This window comes from Primulina tabacum, chromosome 13, assembly GCF_025594145.1.
Source record: "Primulina tabacum isolate GXHZ01 chromosome 13, ASM2559414v2, whole genome shotgun sequence".
In the NCBI taxonomy this organism is placed as follows: domain Eukaryota; kingdom Viridiplantae; phylum Streptophyta; class Magnoliopsida; order Lamiales; family Gesneriaceae; genus Primulina; species Primulina tabacum.
Window position 1 is genome coordinate 33804759 of NC_134562.1, and position 18524 is coordinate 33823282.

General features: G+C 36.6%; 1 protein-coding gene across 1 annotated transcript; it reads left to right on the forward strand.

The window, feature by feature from the left end:
* Positions 1 to 267: 267 nt before the first annotated feature.
* LOC142522291 (hyperosmolality-gated Ca2+ permeable channel 1.2-like) lies at positions 268 to 7989 on the forward strand. The gene is given in 11 exon segments (XM_075625573.1): positions 268 to 1756; positions 1903 to 2061; positions 2314 to 2449; positions 3486 to 3587; positions 3822 to 3941; positions 4922 to 5262; positions 5623 to 5868; positions 6495 to 6819; positions 7204 to 7437; positions 7516 to 7535; positions 7537 to 7989. Coding segments are annotated over 11 exon segments (2214 nt in total). The 5' UTR covers positions 268 to 1442; the 3' UTR covers positions 7754 to 7989.
* Positions 7990 to 18524: the final 10535 nt, after the last annotated feature.

The following is an 18524-nucleotide window of genomic DNA, read 5'->3' on the forward strand; positions in this document are numbered from 1 at the left end:
CTTTGCTAGTATTGTAACTCGAGATGTACCGATTTGATTTTATGAAATTTTTAACCTAAAAAAAACAATTCATGTCAGTTATTTAAAATTACAAATTATTTTATAATAACTATCTATCTATCTATGTAATATAACAGCACAAGCATATCCTAAAACCGTACACTTCACACAAATCGACTGGATAAGATAGCCGTCGTAGCTTCATCACAGGGAGAAGTCCGACAGATGGTGGCAGGCTTGTTTGCCAGACAGTTAATTGTGGTAAATAAATAAAGGAAAACACTCTCATATTTCCTATAATATTACAAATGCTTTCTTTTCTTTTTCTTCTTCACCGAATCCTTTCCCTATTCCACCTTCGTTAAGTAACCACCATTGTCACCTACTTCAATCCTTAAAGCCATAACGTAACATTTGATCAATTTCCCAGTAAATACGAACAGAAGTCGTGCTGTTACTCATACTTGCGCTAAATACACCAACCCTTGATGCAAAGGCTGTAATCTGTATATGTGCATAATCGCATGTGTATATGCGTAGTTTGATGAGTGGGTTTGTTGGCTGTGTGAGGGAAAGCTGGGAATGTTCTTTGCTCTTGTTGAACTTTGAAGCTATTCTATCGAGTCCCTGATCCGCTGCCTTCCGCTCTATTATTGTCCTCTTTTTTTGTTACGCTGTTTTGAGTAAATTATTCAGCTTTATTTGAGTTGTTTGGAGTCCGTATCGTCAATTATCGCGAAGGTAACATGGATTTCTTTATTATTTATCTGGTTTGTGTTTGTTAATTTTCTTAGTGAGTGCTGTTTTAGTTTTAGTTTTAGTTTTAGTTTTCGTTTTATTGGTACTGTAATCTGCCATGGAATTACGATGGCGTTTATTTATTTCTTTACTGATAAGGACTGCGTTGTTCTTGGCTATTATATAATTACTCGGTTCATATTGTTGTCAGTTTCTCCGGGGGTGGGTGTGTGGTTCCCAATGGGAGAGAGTTTCTGACATAGCGGCTTTGGATGGAAGGACTTGATCTGAGGATTGTCGTAGGAAGACTGGTGTATTGTAAATGGGAATTTGATATAATTTGTTTCAAAAAATTACTTAAAATTGAAATTGAGGTGTTTGATGCGTTGTGTGTTTTATCAGGGAATTGAAATCTAAGCCCAGAAATTCCTCCCATCTAAAGTAGGTACCCTGTAATTGCTAAATTACTGCATATTCTTGCTTGTCTTTTGTATGTTGACAATCAGTTGGATTTTTCTGCTTTCAGTGTTGATTGATTATTTGTGAAAGAATTTCTGGGCACATTTAAAGTGGAAATTGTGCTCGTTGTTGGAGATGAAAGGTTTTGTTATGCTATGGGGAAGCTACTTTTCACAGTTTATAAGCTGTGCTTTAGAATTTCCTCTTTCTCGCAGGAAGTTTAGGTCTTACGCTAGAACTAAGGGATGGCAACTTTTAAGGATATTGGGATTGCTGCAGGATTTAACATTCTCTTTGCAGTAGCTTTCCTGGTAACATTTGCCATCTTAAGGCTTCAGCCATTTAATGACCGCGTCTATTTTCCGAAATGGTACCTCAAGGGCTTGAGATGCAGTCCCACGAACTCAGGCGTGTTTGTGAGCAAATTTGTGAATCTTGACTGGAAATCATATATTAGGTTTTTGAATTGGGTTCCAGATGCACTTAAAATGCCAGAACCCGAGCTCATTGATCATGCTGGACTGGATTCGGCTGTCTATTTGCGAATTTACTTGCTGGGGTAGGTCTAGTTATCTGAATTGTTTTGCTATGGTATGGTATACTAAGCATCAAATTTGAACACGCACAAGTAAAATTTTAGAATCATGCATTTTATCGGTATTTATTGTCTCCTGCTTGAATGTGTGAAACCTAATTGCTATCCAGACTTAAGATTTTTGTACCTGTGACGTTACTTGCCTGGGCTATTTTGGTTCCAGTCAACTGGACCAACCACACCTTGGCTAAAGCTGGAATACAAGACAAACTCGAGTACAGTGACATTGACAAGCTTTCTATTTCAAACATTCCGGAGGAATCACATAGGTAAGAGCTTTTTTATCTTCGAAACAGGGAAGATTGCAGGAGTTATTTTAAAATTTTGGCATTATCAACAATGTTGATTTACCAGTACTGCATATGTATAACCCTACTTTGCAGGCCAAAAGCACACTTGACCGAATGCATAGTTGTTTAAAGCCTGTTTTGGGTTGGGGTGGTTTGTAATAAAGAATATGCATTCCTTAGTGGGTCGAGTATCTCCGACATTTATGACTAATATCTTAGGGCAACTTACAGGTTTTGGGCTCATGTAATTGTAGCATACGCCTTTACTTTTTGGACGTGCTATACTCTGTCAAGTGAGTATGCAACAATTGCGGCAATGCGCTTACATTTTCTGTCTTCAGCAAGACGTCGTGCTGATCAATTCACGGTAAGATGCAAGTTTTGTTTCAATTTAATTTAGAATACAGAAGTTTGCACTAAGAAAAATATGGATCATATGATGCTGCTAAGTTATGCAACAGTATATTTGGAAATTTTTTCCTCGCTCTTCGTGAAAATTAGGTGGTGTTTCATTGTTAAAAACGTACTGAAAATGCTTGAATTTCCTGCATTTACGGAAGAATACAAGTAGCTAACTAGAAAAAACGGTTTGTAGTGGTGTTTCGCCTCAACCATTTGTTATCTTCACATACTAGCATACTTATGCATCTTATGACCTCAGAGGAATTTGATATTTGATTTAATATGGATAAGTCTATCTATACTTCATGAAAATTAGGTGGCGTGTGATTGTTAAAAACGTACTGAAAATGCTAGAATTTCCTGCATTTAGGAGAAGAATACACAGTAGCTAACTTGAAAAAAACAGTTTATAGTGGTGTTTCTCAGCAACCATTTGATAGTTGTGAATACGAGCCTCACGTACTAGCATACTTATGCATCTTATGACCTCAGAGGAATTTGATTTTTATTATGGATAAGTTTATCTATACTTATCACTCAAAAACATTTCTGAATGTTGTTCCTTCTTGGTGTTTTTTGGTGCTCCTGGAGCCTTTTTCGCCCTGAATTAGGGACCTACTACTGCTTTTGAGAAATTTATTCAAATAACATATCGTGAGTTGTTCAATTTGATTAAGTTCAACTTTGTTTATTGTGTTGAATTTCTGGATATTAGGATCTGGTAAATGTTTAGAAGACTTGATCAATGAATAAGTTTGTCATGATTTTAACAGTTTCAGATGTGTTATGCTCAAGGTAGCTTCACTTCTTTACTGAGAAACAAAACAAAAAGAAATGAAAAGGAAACAAAAACAAAAAAAATATATGCACAACCAATTTTCAGCATAGGTGATTTTAAGACTCAGTTGTGGCACTAATTCTTAGCTCTGGTTCACCAGACCAACCCTCATTTCCGGTTTATTTTTAATTTACTGGGAGTGCTGAAACTTGATTTTTCTCAGGTTCTTGTCAGGAATGTGCCACCAGATGCAAATGAATTGGTGACTGAATCCGTGGAGCACTTTTTCTTGGTCAACCATCCGGATCACTATCTGACTCATCAGGTTTTGATTTATAAATGTTCATTTGTTATAACAAGAGCAGGAACTTTTGTCGGATTAGATTGAGGTGCATTTATATCCCTTATTTACCAGAATGATTATTCATATATTGTCTATGCCTACAAAATTATTGTCTTACTCTTCATATCTTGTGGTATCAACTATCATGTCTTACGTCGGCCTTAGAATAAAACAATTATTCTCTGTCTTTGTTCATGTTTCAGACGATTTCTGCAGGTTGTTATCAATGCAAATAAACTTGCAAAACTGGTTAAAAAGAAGAAAGTTAAGGAAAATTGGCTGGACTATTACCAACTAAAATATTTGAGAAACCCATCAAAACGTCCCATGACAAAGGTATTTTTATTTACTGCACTTTAATTTAAATGCTCTGTTTCTTGTATCATTTGTTAGAGTTATAGTTCGCCTGGCTGACAAAAGAAGTAAGTATAGATATTGTTACATTCTCTTGGAAGGTTTGTGCCAGAAAAAAGTTATCACCAGGACTAGATGGATCCTGGATTCATTGAGTGATGATGGGCGTGAATCTAGGGGTTTGAATTTTGTGTAGTTTAAAATTCTGTGTATAAATTTTTATGTATTTCCTGTTTCGGGGCCGACTGTCCCCCCTTCTCCCTGTGGGGTCTGCCCTGAGTGGAGGAGCAGCAATTTCAGAAGTCGGAGCGAATGCGGTCACTGAAATCGGATCAACCTTGCTATTTTCCTTTTTATGTAATTATGTTAGCAAGTGTTCAATCTTTCTTCTCCTTGTGTGCTGTATGAAATGCTAGTTCATTGCAAAGGACATCTTTGCAATATTCACCCGTCACCATCAAAATAAACTCATTAAATTTTGTGTAATAGGAAGATAAAGGGAATTGGATATATTATGACATATGATATTGTAGTTTGGTTATAAGACCTGTTACGGAGGAAGCCGCGCAAAGGGCTTAGTATACTCTTCTGTTTTGAATGCAACGGTCACCTCTTTATAAAGGTGGGTAAATTTACTGAATATCAAATGATGGAAGAAATCACTCCAACTAGATCAATGTAAAATCAAGTCACAAATTTATCATTATTTGATTACATTGAATGTGCTTTTAACAAAATCTGATTTCCTATAAAATCAACAGCAATACAAAAAATTCGGGAGTTTGGGGAAAGATACTATTCGTTTGATGACATTTTGCTTTAAACTTGCAATCACATACATTGAATTGGATGGAATAGTGTTGTATTTTCTTCAATGAGAATGCACATTTGTCTTTTTCTTCCATATGGCAAATTGTTTTGCTAAAACTTCTTTGATAGTCTTTAAGTATCGCATTATGCAGATAGAAGAAGAACGTGAGAGGGTAAAAACTGATATCAGCTGTATCATGCCTGCGGCATTTGTCTCATTCAAAAGTCGGTGGGGTGCTGCTGTTTGTGAGCAAACACAGCAATCGAGAAATCCAACTTTGTGGATGACAGAGTGGGCTTCTGAGCCACGTGATGTATATTGGAATAACCTGGCAATTCCATATGTTTCACTGTCTATTAGGAGGCTTATTGTTTCAGTTGCTTTCTTCTTCCTTACATTCTTCTACATGATCCCTGTTACTATTGCCCAATCTTTCGCCAATATAGAGACGTTTGAAAAAAGGGCACCATTCTTGAGATCACTCATTGGTAGGTGAGTTTAACTATATACAATTATTCCCATGCTACTATTCGTCAAGTAACTTCAAGTTGTAAAATTCATGTGTTTTGTTCTTGCTTCTATGATTTACTTGTGCATCTTATTACTGATTGTCAGAACACCATTGTGGCGTTGTATTGATGTATGATCACATTATTTTACACCTGAAACTTTCTCGACAGCAGAATTCCTTTTGACCTGTGTGCTTTTTGCTTGATTTCTTAGTCTGTATGCATAGTTTATCTTGTTCTATGTTCTTAATACAACATTTTTTTTGGCGGGCATATATGGCTAATTATTGTTGGTCTCCTTTTCAATTTTTACCGTACTATTAACAACCCATTCGCATTGTAGAGGTTTTCTCAAGGGTTTAATGCAAGGATTATTGCCTGGGATTGCTTTAAAGATTTTCCTCATTGTGCTTCCAACAATTCTGATGATGATGTCCAAATTCGAGGGCTTTCTGTCCATATCGTCTTTGGAGAGGAGATCCGCCACGAGATATTATCTCTTCAACTTTATAAATGTTTTCCTTGTAAGTGTAATAACAGGAAGTGCAATGGAGCAACTCAATAGTTTTATTCATCAGTCTGCAAATGAGTACGTACTTCAATAATAAACTGCACTCCCTCTTGTGAGTAATATTGATATGCGTGTATAGTATTGTGCGGCTGTTTGTGTGACATAAATAGTAAAATACGATGCTTTGATCATTACATGTTTGGAAGATTTGATTTGCATCATCACCATCATTTATTGTAATTGATACAAGAATAATGGGTCGGTCCTAAAATCGGTACCAATGCTAAGGTCGATGTTTAATTCCAATTAGTAGCTACTTATCCAATTGTTGGTAGGCATTGCTAAACCATAATTAGTGTTGGACAACGGTCGAAATATTTCGTTTAGGCTATTGCAAAGGTTGAATATTTTAGTTGTACCGCTTAATTCAGCTGTAGGTTTTGGTACAATGGCCAAGGTCCTTGTGTTCAATTTCAATGAGTAGCAAGTTGTCCAATTTTTGACAAAGATGGTTGAGATACAATAATTGGTATATTTATCCTGTGTGGAACAAAAATCAAATCATGAAAACATGTGCTTAGGCTGCTGCAAAGGTTAAATAATTTGAGTTGTACTCTTAGCTTCAGCTGCCGGTTTTGTTACATTCAATTTTGTGAATTTTGGTGTCCTTTATACTCAATAATTCATGTTGTTGCTCATCTCAGGGTTCCGAAGAAAATAGGTTCTGCAATCCCTATGAAAGCGACTTTCTTCATAACTTACGTAATGGTTGATGGATGGGCTGGTGTAGCTGGAGAAATTTTGAGATTGAAACCGTGGATATTCTACCATCTAAAAAACTTCTTCTTGGTGAAAACTGAGAGTGATCGAGAAGAAGCTATGGATCCAGGAAGCATCGGTTTCAATACGGGTGAACCACAGATACAGTTATATTTTCTTCTTGGCCTTGTCTATGCTGCGGTGACACCAGTTTTCCTTCCGTTTATATTGGTTTTCTTTGCCCTGGCCTATGTTGTATATCGTCATCAGGTGAAAGTACACTTGTTCTATCCTCTCTATTTCAGAAAACAGTTTGACCTCGATCATAATTGTGTTTGCTTCAAATCTCAAAACTGAATTCGTTTAGGCTTGACTTTGGTTTTGGCCTAGAGTTGGAATTCGAGCTTGGTTTGTGTGTTCGAATTCAGTTCCAATCTCTCCAATGAGAACAAAGCTCGAAATATGGCTATAACCTCCAAGCTCATCTGAGCAAAATAATTTAGGTTAAATTGAAATCAAAATATTCAAACACGAGCTCGAAGTTCATTAATTTGAATACAGTTAAATATTATTTGAATCTGTTCGAAAAACTAATGAACTAGGCTAGCGAACACCTGACGACATCTGAAATGTTTGTCCCTTATTCTTTTGCAGATCATCAATGTGTACAACCAAGAATATGAAAGTGCTGCAGCATTTTGGCCAGACGTCCATGGCCGTATAGTTTTTGCTCTCGTCTTCTCCCAGATAGTTCTAATGGGATTAATGAGCACCAAAAAGGCCGCTCTAACTGCCCCTTTCCTCATCGCGCTCCCCGTTATGACCCTCTCATTCCACTTGTACTGCAAAGGAAGATACGAATCAGCTTTTGTTAAATTTCCTTTACAGGTTAGAATGACTTTTAAATTTTCCTTCCCTATTCATGATTCTTTCTTCATTCATTTGATATTTTATCGGGGATTCCAGGAGGCAATGATGAAAGATATTGGAACGTGCCAGAGAACCAAACCTGGACTTGAAAGGCTATCTCCAAACCGCTTATATCCATCCAGTCTTCAAGAATGATGATGATGAAGAAGAGGACGATCCGAATAGGAAGTTGGATGAAAGTGTGCTCGTACCTACGAAAAGAGTCTCTCGTAGAAATACACCAGCTCCCAGCAAACTAAGCGGGGTGTCCTCACCTGAACAACTTGACATCTAGACAGCAAGAGTTTTCGAGGAATGAATGGTCCGGCTTTCGAATTGTGCGAGGGAGACCTGTTTTTTTCTTTCTGGAGTTCATTGTGGAAGAGTTTGTTTATAGGAAGATGTAGGATGTGAATAGCCAGCCGCAATGAGGTACATATATTTATAACTGTATCAAAATTTGAACTATGTACATTAGACTCAGATTGTACTTAAACCTGGTTGTGGAAATTGTTGGTTTTCTTCGTTTCATATTTTATTATTTTCTTTTATATTATAATTTCTTGGAAAGGGAAGCAATGGGCCGTGATACTTGTGCGAGAAAGTGGTGGTGATGGCTTAGAATTTTAATGATTTCTTAGTACAACTATTTTTTGTTCGATTAAATGTTTAAAATCGTTTAGTTAATAGTAATATTAAATTAATATTGGCGAGGAGATGAGTGATGTTCCAAGATTGTTAAATGATAAGCAAGTGAAGTCTGGTGAAAATTAATTAGATATTAAAATTTTAAAATAATATTTGTTATCGGTCTGACATGTGTCATGTGTTAAATTAATAATTTTAATAGATTTAAGTTAATATTTTTCAAAATATTTATTTGTATAAAATTATGATTCTATCACTATCATAAATTAATAATTTTTTAAAATTACTAACATAGGACAATTTGGTAAACAATAATTTTATTGTTTGTTATTTCAGAAAATTAAATTATATTGTCATTTTTGTTTATATAGTGAATTTTATTTGACTAATCAATCTAATAAATACCATAGAAATGAATATATATTAGTTATTTTTATAAATATATATACATACAAAGATTGTTTATGTATTACTTCAAAGAATATTATATAGAAATTGGTGAAAGAAAGTGACGTTTTATGCAATTAAATTTATTTTAGTTTAAAGAAAAAATTATTTAAAATAATAAAATTTTAATTAATTAATATTTCTTTAAAAATAAAATTTCATGATTTCAATATTATTAATTTATATAAAATTTACTTTACATAGAGTGGTAGAATTTCATTATCGGGCTACATATTCATGCCTTGAACTTCAATATCTTAACTAGGTCTATCATGATTAATTCATGAAAATTTAAAATGGTTATAAATTATATTGATTGAGAAAAAATGCATTTTTTATAATGTATATTTTTAAATAAAAAAATTGTGTTATGTATGTTAATAACTTTCAGTTTTAGTCATATATGTTGAGGATCGAAGTTGAGTTTAGAGGGGGGGTGAATAAACTCTACTCGTTTTTCCTTTCTTTTGATGAGGTACTAAAATCCTGTTAGAGATAGTAGTTTATCTTGTTGCGTATACCTTCACCTAGATTACAATTATAGGTGCGGAAACAATATGATGAAGTAAGTGAAAGACAATAATAACAGTAGGCAGTAGTTGTTTATGGAAGTTCGAAGATGAAATCTTCTACGTCTCTCCTTCTCCTGTTTCCAGAAGGTATAACTAAAAGACTTTGGATATTACAGTACAACTCTTGTACACACCCACTTCAGAAGGACTTACACCTTTGCCTACTGAAACTCTTAGTTACTCGACTCAATACGTGATACAAAAGGTTCTGAAAAGACTCTTTTCAGATTACAAGCTCTTCCTGATAAAGTATAAGTGTTGTAAAAGATTGTGAAGAGTGTAAGAATCAGTAGCACAGGATGATCTTCAAAAGATCAGATATTTGCTATGAAGCGTGTGCTACTTTTCTTTGTGTTGAACTCAAAGTTATCAAGGAATTTCGAGGTTGTCTCGTTGAGTGAAATAGCGTTGATCCTTGAAAAGATATTATGCGTAGAGTTCTCTTTTGTAAGGGTTTGTTCCATGTATATATAAGCGACTGAGTTCAACGTTTATGATCAGAAGATGTCTTCAAATTTCTGATAGAGTCAGCTTTATTACCAAAAAAAGGTTCCTGCAGAAAAGCTATAAAACAATCAGTCCTGTTTTATACTAAACTCGGTAAAGTGAATTAAATGACTCCGTATAGTATTTAATGCTGCAATTAATACTAGTACTTGGTAACTTTAACGGTAATATTTAAAGTAGTCACGTTAGGCAACATCTTCTACTGATTCTGTTTTTCTATCCTTTCTACTGCTTTTGTTTTACTAGACCAGTAGCTTCTGATTTTCTTTTTGTCTACTGTTTTCTTAAAGAGTGCTGCTGGTCTACTGATTTTTATTTTCATCGCCACAATTAATTCATGTCTATCAATTTCCCCCTTTGTGGTGATGCCAAAACCTAAACAGTAGGAAAGCGTTAAATAACATATAATCAGTTAGCAAAAGGATAATATCAATGAAATTAACACAGTATATTGTCAATCAGTTCCAATGTCCCTATAAATGACTTCTTCATCTTGAGGATCCTGAAATCTTCTATCTGAAGGTTCAGCTTCTGATTGCCTTAGTTCTGCTTCAGACGAATCTCTTCGTTTTTCTTCCCCCTTTTTGGCATCAGCGGCAATCACATGGGCCATAAGATCATTCATTCTTCCAGACAAGTTTTGAATGCCATTGGTTAACATCTCCAGATACGGAGCTTGAGTAGAGATACGATCATTGAGAGTAGTGAGAGATTGAGTTTGAGAATCAATCTTGGCATCCATTACTTCCATGGAGGTGAAAAATGATCGAATGAGATCATCATGCTCGGTGAGTCGATTTAGTATATCAGTTTGAGCAAGCACGATGTGACTATGATTTCTCGATACAGCTTGTCTGAAAACAATGGTTTCAGCATGCATTTTCTCCACGGATTCCGCCGTTTTATATATTTGTTTGCTCATTCGTTCTCTGAAGAGCTGAGCACCACTAAATTCTGATATGCTTTCACAGGACATCCGCTTGACTAAATCAGACAGGTTATTGAGTTCCCTTTGCAGAACGTCAATCTGAAACTCCAAATTGAATGATTCTGATTCAGGTGAGGGGGTTCGCGCAAGCATGCGTTGCCTCATTTCAGCAGCGCGAGTGTCCGTGAGAGTTTGAACAGGATCAGTGACAATCAGTGCAGTAGAGACTTGATTGGTGGTGAGGGAAGTGGTGTCCATCACAGCAGTAGAAGGACCAGGGTCAGCAGAGGTTTCATCTGGAATAGCAGAAACATTTGGTTCGGTAGCAATTATGGTAGGAACAATCTCTTCATCAGGAGCAACCAAGTTGGAGACCAAGTTCTCTTATGTTGGAGCAACGGCGGTAGGTGAAGCTGATTGTTCTGCAGTTATGGGTTCAGATTGCTGGTTCAGAAGAACTTTCATTTCAGCTTGATGAGCAGCAGAAAATTTCTCTAGATTTGGCAAAAGAGATACAGCATCTGATTCTGCCATATGTTGTTCTGCGGTTGGAGAGGGTGATTGTGGCAATGAAGTAACTGAAACTGCTTCCTGAGTAGTAGGGGACGTGGGAACAATTGACTCAATGACTTCTTCAACGGAAGCCAGTTCATGCACAGACAAAAGAGATGATGACTGAAGAGGCCTTGTTGGTGATGCAGGAGTACTGAGAACAGAAGCTTTTGGTGAAGCTGTAGTCCGTTCCTCAACTGTCTGGATCTGTGGAAATCTGGAACAAGGCCGACTTGATATTCAATTGGCTCGCCAAAGCCCTTTTCTTGATCAAGAAGTTGCTCACTCATCTGTTTAAATTTGTCAGTTAGAATCAGAATGACGTTTTGATCCTGAACAGCAGTAGGAATTGTAGGATCAAAATTTAATTTAAGAATTTTCAGAACCGATTCCAACTTCTGACATTTCAGCTCTTCGAGGATGTAGCTTCTTCTACGCAATGCCTCGATTACATTTTCTGTTTTGGCAAGCTGAAAGACCCTCTTCTCAGCGTTCATTATTTTCCCATAGGATCCTTTCGTCTTGAAGAAAGCAAAAGAATGAAAAATTCGGACCTTGTGCCACTCGTCAAAGAAATTCATGTCATCATTGGCAGAGCTTTCTATTTCTGCCAAATGAAGATCAACACCTGTGGTCACAGTTGTTCTGAGTCCAAAAAATTGTGGTTCTTCAATTATCTTTCCTTTGCCTTTGTCGGTTGATGAGATAGGCAAAATGGGTCGAAATGCAGAAGACCCCCTTGTTGGTTCTCTAATCACTATTCCAGACATTGGTCTGAAAATAGAAGCAGTAGATGTTGCTGGAACAGATGCAGCAGCTTGCACTGAAGTAGGAGCATTGGATCGTGCAGATGGAACCACTTCTGGAAACACCTGTCTGATTGGCACTTTCTCAATTTCAGAAATTGCTGTTGTCTTCTTGATTTTAAGAACAGTCCGTGCTTTCTTTTTGATTGGAGTTGGTAGGGATGGTTGAACATCAGCAGCAGACTCTTCTGATATTATTTTATCAGAATCAGTAGAGACGATCACTCTTTTCCTTTTAATCTTTCGTTGAGGTTTCTGAGTCTCAGAAAGAGTCTCTCCAATCTCCTTTTTCAAGGCACCAAATTCAGCCACGGTTGGCTTGGGCCTTAAAGCGAGTACATTCTCAGCATCAATCATTGTTACCGAAACAGCATCTTGTTCACTTGTAAAAGCGAAACCAGCATCCTTGAGCATTTTGCTGATCTGAACAGCAAATCCAGAACTTTTCTTGATGACCATGTCTTTCATGATTCTGAATATGAAATGACTCCAATCCACTTTAGTTCCCTTAGTGATGTCAGCCATCACTTGAACTTTCTCCTTTGTTAACTTCTCGAACGTGCCAGCTTTGACTAATATAGCCTTCGCCACAATATCAGCCAGAATTTGATATTCCATTTTGAGTAACTTTTTGTGGCAAGAAGGAGACAATTCTTCTCCAGTGGCTGAGAAAGTGCTAAGAGCAATAGACATTTCTAGCTTGGAAATATCAGATAGTTCAGAAGTACCTGAAAGTGGGAGGAGAAAAGTTGCGCCCAATAGTGCGGCATCAATGGAGATGGATGCATCTCCTTGAGAGTGGACGATCTTTCCTTCATGCACAGCTGCCTTAGCGTAGAAATCAAGAAGAGCATTTTTGTATATCACAGCTGGTGCTTCCAAGAAGTTTTGAAGTCCTGATTTCTCAAGGTCTTGAAACATTTTAACAAGATTCTTATCTTTGACATTGAGAACTGAAGCAAAGTTGACTTGATATGCATTAAGAGTGTATGCTCCGGCCATTTCTCTACGATGAAAGGATCAGATAAAATTTGCAGTAGATAGAAGATGATTAAGAGAAAACAGTAGCTGAGTAGCAACAGTTTTGAAACGGTAAAAGTGAAAAATGAGAAGGTGATATTTTAAAATGAATGTACAGCCGTCAAGTAAACATAAGGACACGTGTCAGTATGTTTATGGTTGAATGCTTGAAAAAAAAAAACTTGCAAAGTTTGTCAGAGACGCGAATGATTTAAAAATTTGAAATAGGCGGGCTGTCCAGACGGTTACTAAAAATAATCAGAAGAAGATTTGTCGTTTTATGATAACGTCTGCTGGAAGTTTCAGAGTGCTGAAATATTTGAGCACTGTGACAAAACCAGCAGACTTGTTGTTTTATCGAAAATACAAATACTCTATCTGTTTTCTGAAAAAGGTATAAAAATCTTAGTCTGACTAAGATACTGTTCCCCCTCGGTAAATGCAACTAATAAGTGGATATTAAACACCAAACGACTTTTGGCAATCTTTCAATCTGAACCGTTGAAAATGAACAGTCGCAAGAGTCTTTGTGTCTTCCGAAGATTACTATAAATGCCTGCACAACTTAAACGAAGTTAAACATTCATAATCTAAAATGAAAGCTCAAGTTAAAGAAGAGTTAGAGTCTGATCCAGGGGCCGAAGCAAAAATGTTCAGAAGGAAGTTTGAAGATGTCATTCTTTACGTAATGATCCTTGGATCAAACTCCTGGAGTTGTAATGTCAACAATAAAAAAGATTTGTTGCTTCCATTTAGTCGGAGGTGTAGCATCGATCTTTTCCAGAGGCTTTCTAATGCAATAAGGGAGTGCTGGTTGATTGATGAAGCTGATGCCCTGGAAAGTATCTGATTATACATTAGTGCTAACAAGACCCAAGCTTGCTAGATTCTTACTAGACCCAAGCTTGCTGGAATCTTTTCGAAGCAGACCATCCTTTTCCTGCTGAAGATACTACGATCTGTTGATATTACTGAATGCAAAAAGTTTAATGTAAAGCTTCTTGTTAAAGAGCATTTGTTGATCTACTGCTTTTACTTCTGCATCGTTTAATGTACTGGAATGGTTTCTAATAAAATTTCAGTTTAAGTACTTGATATTCCCTTCTGCTTTCCTGCAAATAACTTACTATTGGCTAAATAAGATAAATAACTGATGAATGATGAATAAAATTCAGAAAAAGAGAAGTCGTCTTGATAGTTTCTACTGGAAGATATAATAAGCCTTGTTTTGTTAATGAGACAAAATACCTTTTGCTTCTGACACAGAATCACAGAATATCAGAATAAGGTTTTTCTTAAATTAGTGCAATATATGGTAACAAATCCGATGAGAGCTAGATATGGGATGTTTCATATATCTACTGTAGTCAAGACTTTCTCGAGCTTTGGTCCCTGGTTTTCATCTATAAATATGAACATGGGTTAAACCAGATAGTTATTCTTAAGAAAAATAATGGCAAGAGATAATAGTCCTGATTTGGCTGATGAGTTTATGAGAGAGGTGACTGCTGCAAGAAAGGAGGTAATAGAGGTCAAGGTGCTGGAGAAGACACTTGCTACTTGGACTAAAATCCAGGAGCTTAGGTCTTTCTTCGAGAATGGGCGAACATCTTCTACTAAGGAGTTGATGATGATGTCGAAGTATTATCGACGTCTCCATAGTGCTGATAGTGCTGACGTTGTCTCTGATGATGGCGTCTACCTTCTTATGCTCTTAAAGGAGCTTAAGACTCTGAAAAAGATTGCTTTTTCAGATGAGATTTTACGTACCTCTACTGGAGAGCTGACCGCTTGGTTGGCATCCTGGAGAGTTTACGTTAAAACAGAAGTGAAAAATGTACGCCCCCGTTTCTATTATCTTTAATGAAATATTATGTCTACTGATTGCCTTCATCGTTCAACTTTTACCTTCTGCAAAATTAGAAACTGAATAATCACAGAGGAAAAGTTAAGCCAAAATTTCAGATAATGATAAATAATTAAGTTAAATCTATCAATCCAAGTGTATTTCGAAATTAAGAAAACTTATTCTCAGGGAGAGGTTTTGTAAAGATGTCTGCTGCTTGCTGATCAGTAGGAATGTATTCCAGACGAATGTTCTTCTTCTGCACATGATCTCTGATGAAATGATGTCTGATGTCTATGCGCTTCGTTCTGGAATGAAGTACTGGATTTTGTGTGATTGCAATGGCACTGGTATTGTCACAGAAAATAGGTGATTCGGAGGCTTGAATTCCATAGTCTTTTAACTGTTGCTGAATCCATAATATTTGAGAGCAGCAGCTTCCAGCAGCCAGATATTCTGCTTCTGCAGTAGATGTGGCTATGTAAGTCTGCTTTTTACTAAACCAGGATATCATCCTGTCACCAAGAAATTGACAAAAACCACTTGTGCTTTTCCTATCCAGTTTACATCCTGCATAATCAGCATCTGAGTATCCAATAAGATTAAACGACGAGTCCTTGGAATACCAGAGGCCTACATTTTGAGTACCCTTAATATATTTTAAAATCCTTTTACCAGCAATGTAATGTGATTGTTTAGGGTTTGATTGAAATCTAGCACAAATGCAAACAGCAAACATGATATCTGGTCTACTGGCAGTCAGATATAACAATGAACCAATAAGACCACGATACTGAGTTACCTCTACTGGAATTCCACTTTCATCTTTATCAAGTTTAATAGATGAGCTCATTGGAGTAGAAGCAGCAGAGCGTGCTTCCATACCGAACTTTTTCAGAAGCTTCTTGGTGTACTTGGCTTGATTTATAAAAATTCCAGTATCAAGTTGTTTAATCTGTAATCCTAAGAAGAATGTTAATTCTCCCATCATGCTCATCTCGAACTGGTCCTGCATTAACTTACCAAACTTTGCACATAATTTGGGGTTAGTTGACCCAAATATGATATCATCAACATAAATCTGAACTAATAATATGTGTTTGTTTTTGGCTAAGGTAAACAAGGTTTTATCTACAGTACCAACGATGAAACCATGATTAATGAGAAATTGTGAAAGTGTATCGTACCAAGTCCTAGGTGCTTGTTTCAGACCATACAATGCTTTATATAATTTAAAAACATGATTTGGTAACACATGATTAGAAAAACCTGGAGGCTGTTCAACATAGACTTCCTCTTGTAGTAGACCATTAAGAAACGCACTCTTTACATCCATTTGATATACTTTGAAGTTTTTGAAAGCAGCAAAGGCTAAGAATATTCTGATAGCTTCGAGCCTAGCTACTGGTGCAAAGGTTTCATCATAGTCTATTCCTTCTTCTTGTCTAAATCCTTGTGCCACCAGTCTTGCTTTGTTTCTTACAACTGTTCCTTCCTCATTTAGTTTGTTTCTGAATACCCACCGAGTTCCAATGACAGCTTGGTGAGAAGGTCTAGGTACTAGAAACCAAACTTTATTCCTCTTAAATTGATTCAGCTCTTCTTGCATAGCTTCTATCCAACTGAGATCCAAAAGAGCTTCTTCAATCTTCTTTGGTTCATCTTGAGAAATAAACGCAGCATGTATGTATTCATTTATCATTTGCCTTCTGGTTCTCAAAGGCGCTGCTGGATTACCAATAACCAATGATGGAGGATGAGATTTTCTCCAAATAAAATGATTTAAAAGGATATCTTCCTGATTTGATATGTTGAGATTGTTCTTGACGGAATCAGTAGTAGGTTCTTGAGTGTCTTCTGCAAGTATAGGCAGATCTAATGTCTGTACTTCTGGTTCCACTATCGGAATGTCTGGTTCTGGATTTTGAAGATCTTTGATGTTTGCTTCTGCATCATCTTCACTGTCCAGTTCCAAGTGGATCCTGTCTAACCTGTTACTTAAATTTGACGTGTTAGATATTTCAGGAGCACTGCTGTCTTCATCGAAGACAACATGAATCGACTCTTCAACATTAAGAGTTCTATTGTTGAAAATACTAAAGGTTTTGCTTACTAGCAGAGTAACCAAGAAATAGTCCAGCATCTGATTTTGAGTCAAATGCAGTTAAGTGATTTTTGCCATTATTTAGTACAAAGCATTTGCAACCAAACACATGAAAATAAGATACGTTGGGTTTATTCCCTTTCCATATTTCATACGGATTTTGATTGTGCCTTTTGTTGACCATAGTTCTGTTTTGCGTGTAACAAGCAGTGTTAATTGCTTCAGCCCAGAAGCGCTGAGAGATGTCTGCATCTGCTAGCATTGTTCTAGCTGCTTCTTTTAGAGTTCTATTTCTCCTCTCAGCTACTCCGTTTTATTGAGGTGCTCTGGCAGCTGAATATTCATGATGAATCCCCTGTTCATCCAAATATAACTCAAGATTTTTGTTAGTGAACTCAGTACCCCGATCACTTCTGATATTAATGATGGAAGAAGATTTTTCATTTTGAATCCTTTTCAGAAGCTTGATCAGGAGGCTACTGGTTTGATCTTTTCCTGCGAGAAATATTACCCAAGTGAATCTAGAAAAATTATCAATAACAACAAGAGTATATTTCATTCCCCCTAAGCTCATGATAGGGATTGGACCAAATAGATCCATATGCAGTAATTCCAGACATCTTGAAGTTGACTTGCTATCTTTGTTCTTGAAACTAGATCTTATCTGTTTCCCAAGCTGACAAGCAGAACAAACATGGTTTTTAACAAAATTAATATCAGGTAGGCCATCAACTATATTCTGCTTTTTGAGATGATTGATTGACTTGAAATTCAGATGATTCAATTTCTTGTGCCATAGCCAGTGTTTATTACTAAGCGAGGCAACTAAGCATGTAGGAGTGTTGACATGATTTGAGTTCCAAGAGACTCTATAGGTGTTGCCTTCTCTCTTTCCAGTTAATACAGTAGTTTCAGCAGAATCTCTAACTACACATGAGTGCTTCTAAAAAGCTACAGAATAACCATTATCACATAGTTGACTAATGCTAATTAGATTGTAACAAAGGTTGTCAACTAGTAACACATCATTAATGGTTATGTTACCATGGATAATCTTACATTTACCCACGGTTTTAGCTTTTGAGTTGTCTCCAAAAGTTATCTTTGGTCCAGTGCAACTCATTATCTCGGAGAGTAGGTTTTTCTGTCCAGTCATGTGTCTGGAACATCCACTGTCCAGATACCATGTAGAGTTACTGATTTCTGTTTTCTTCTGCTATTCATGCAAACAAAAATTTTAGTATCTGGTACCCAAATCTATTTGGGTCCAAGCCTTATCAGTCCTTTGGGGACCCACATTTGTACAATTTTTGTACTTCGGGTATCCATGGAAGTGTGTGCAACAAAGGGTCTGTTGTTTTTAACATTGTGCATCCTAGTATGTTGTTCTTCCCTTCTGTTTCTGTTGTCCAGCCTATATCTCTTCTGAACAGGTTTAGAATTATAGTACTGGTAGTTTTTAACCTTCATAGGAGGTTGTCTTCCTGAGTTGAATCCACTCATGATTCTAGAACTCTGGTAAACTTTTTCCTTAGGTTTAACATAACCCAGACCATAGTGCATTCTTCTGTTCAGCTGATTTACATTCCTTTCTACTGAAGCAGTAGGTACTTCTGGTTTCTGTACCACGCTGGAT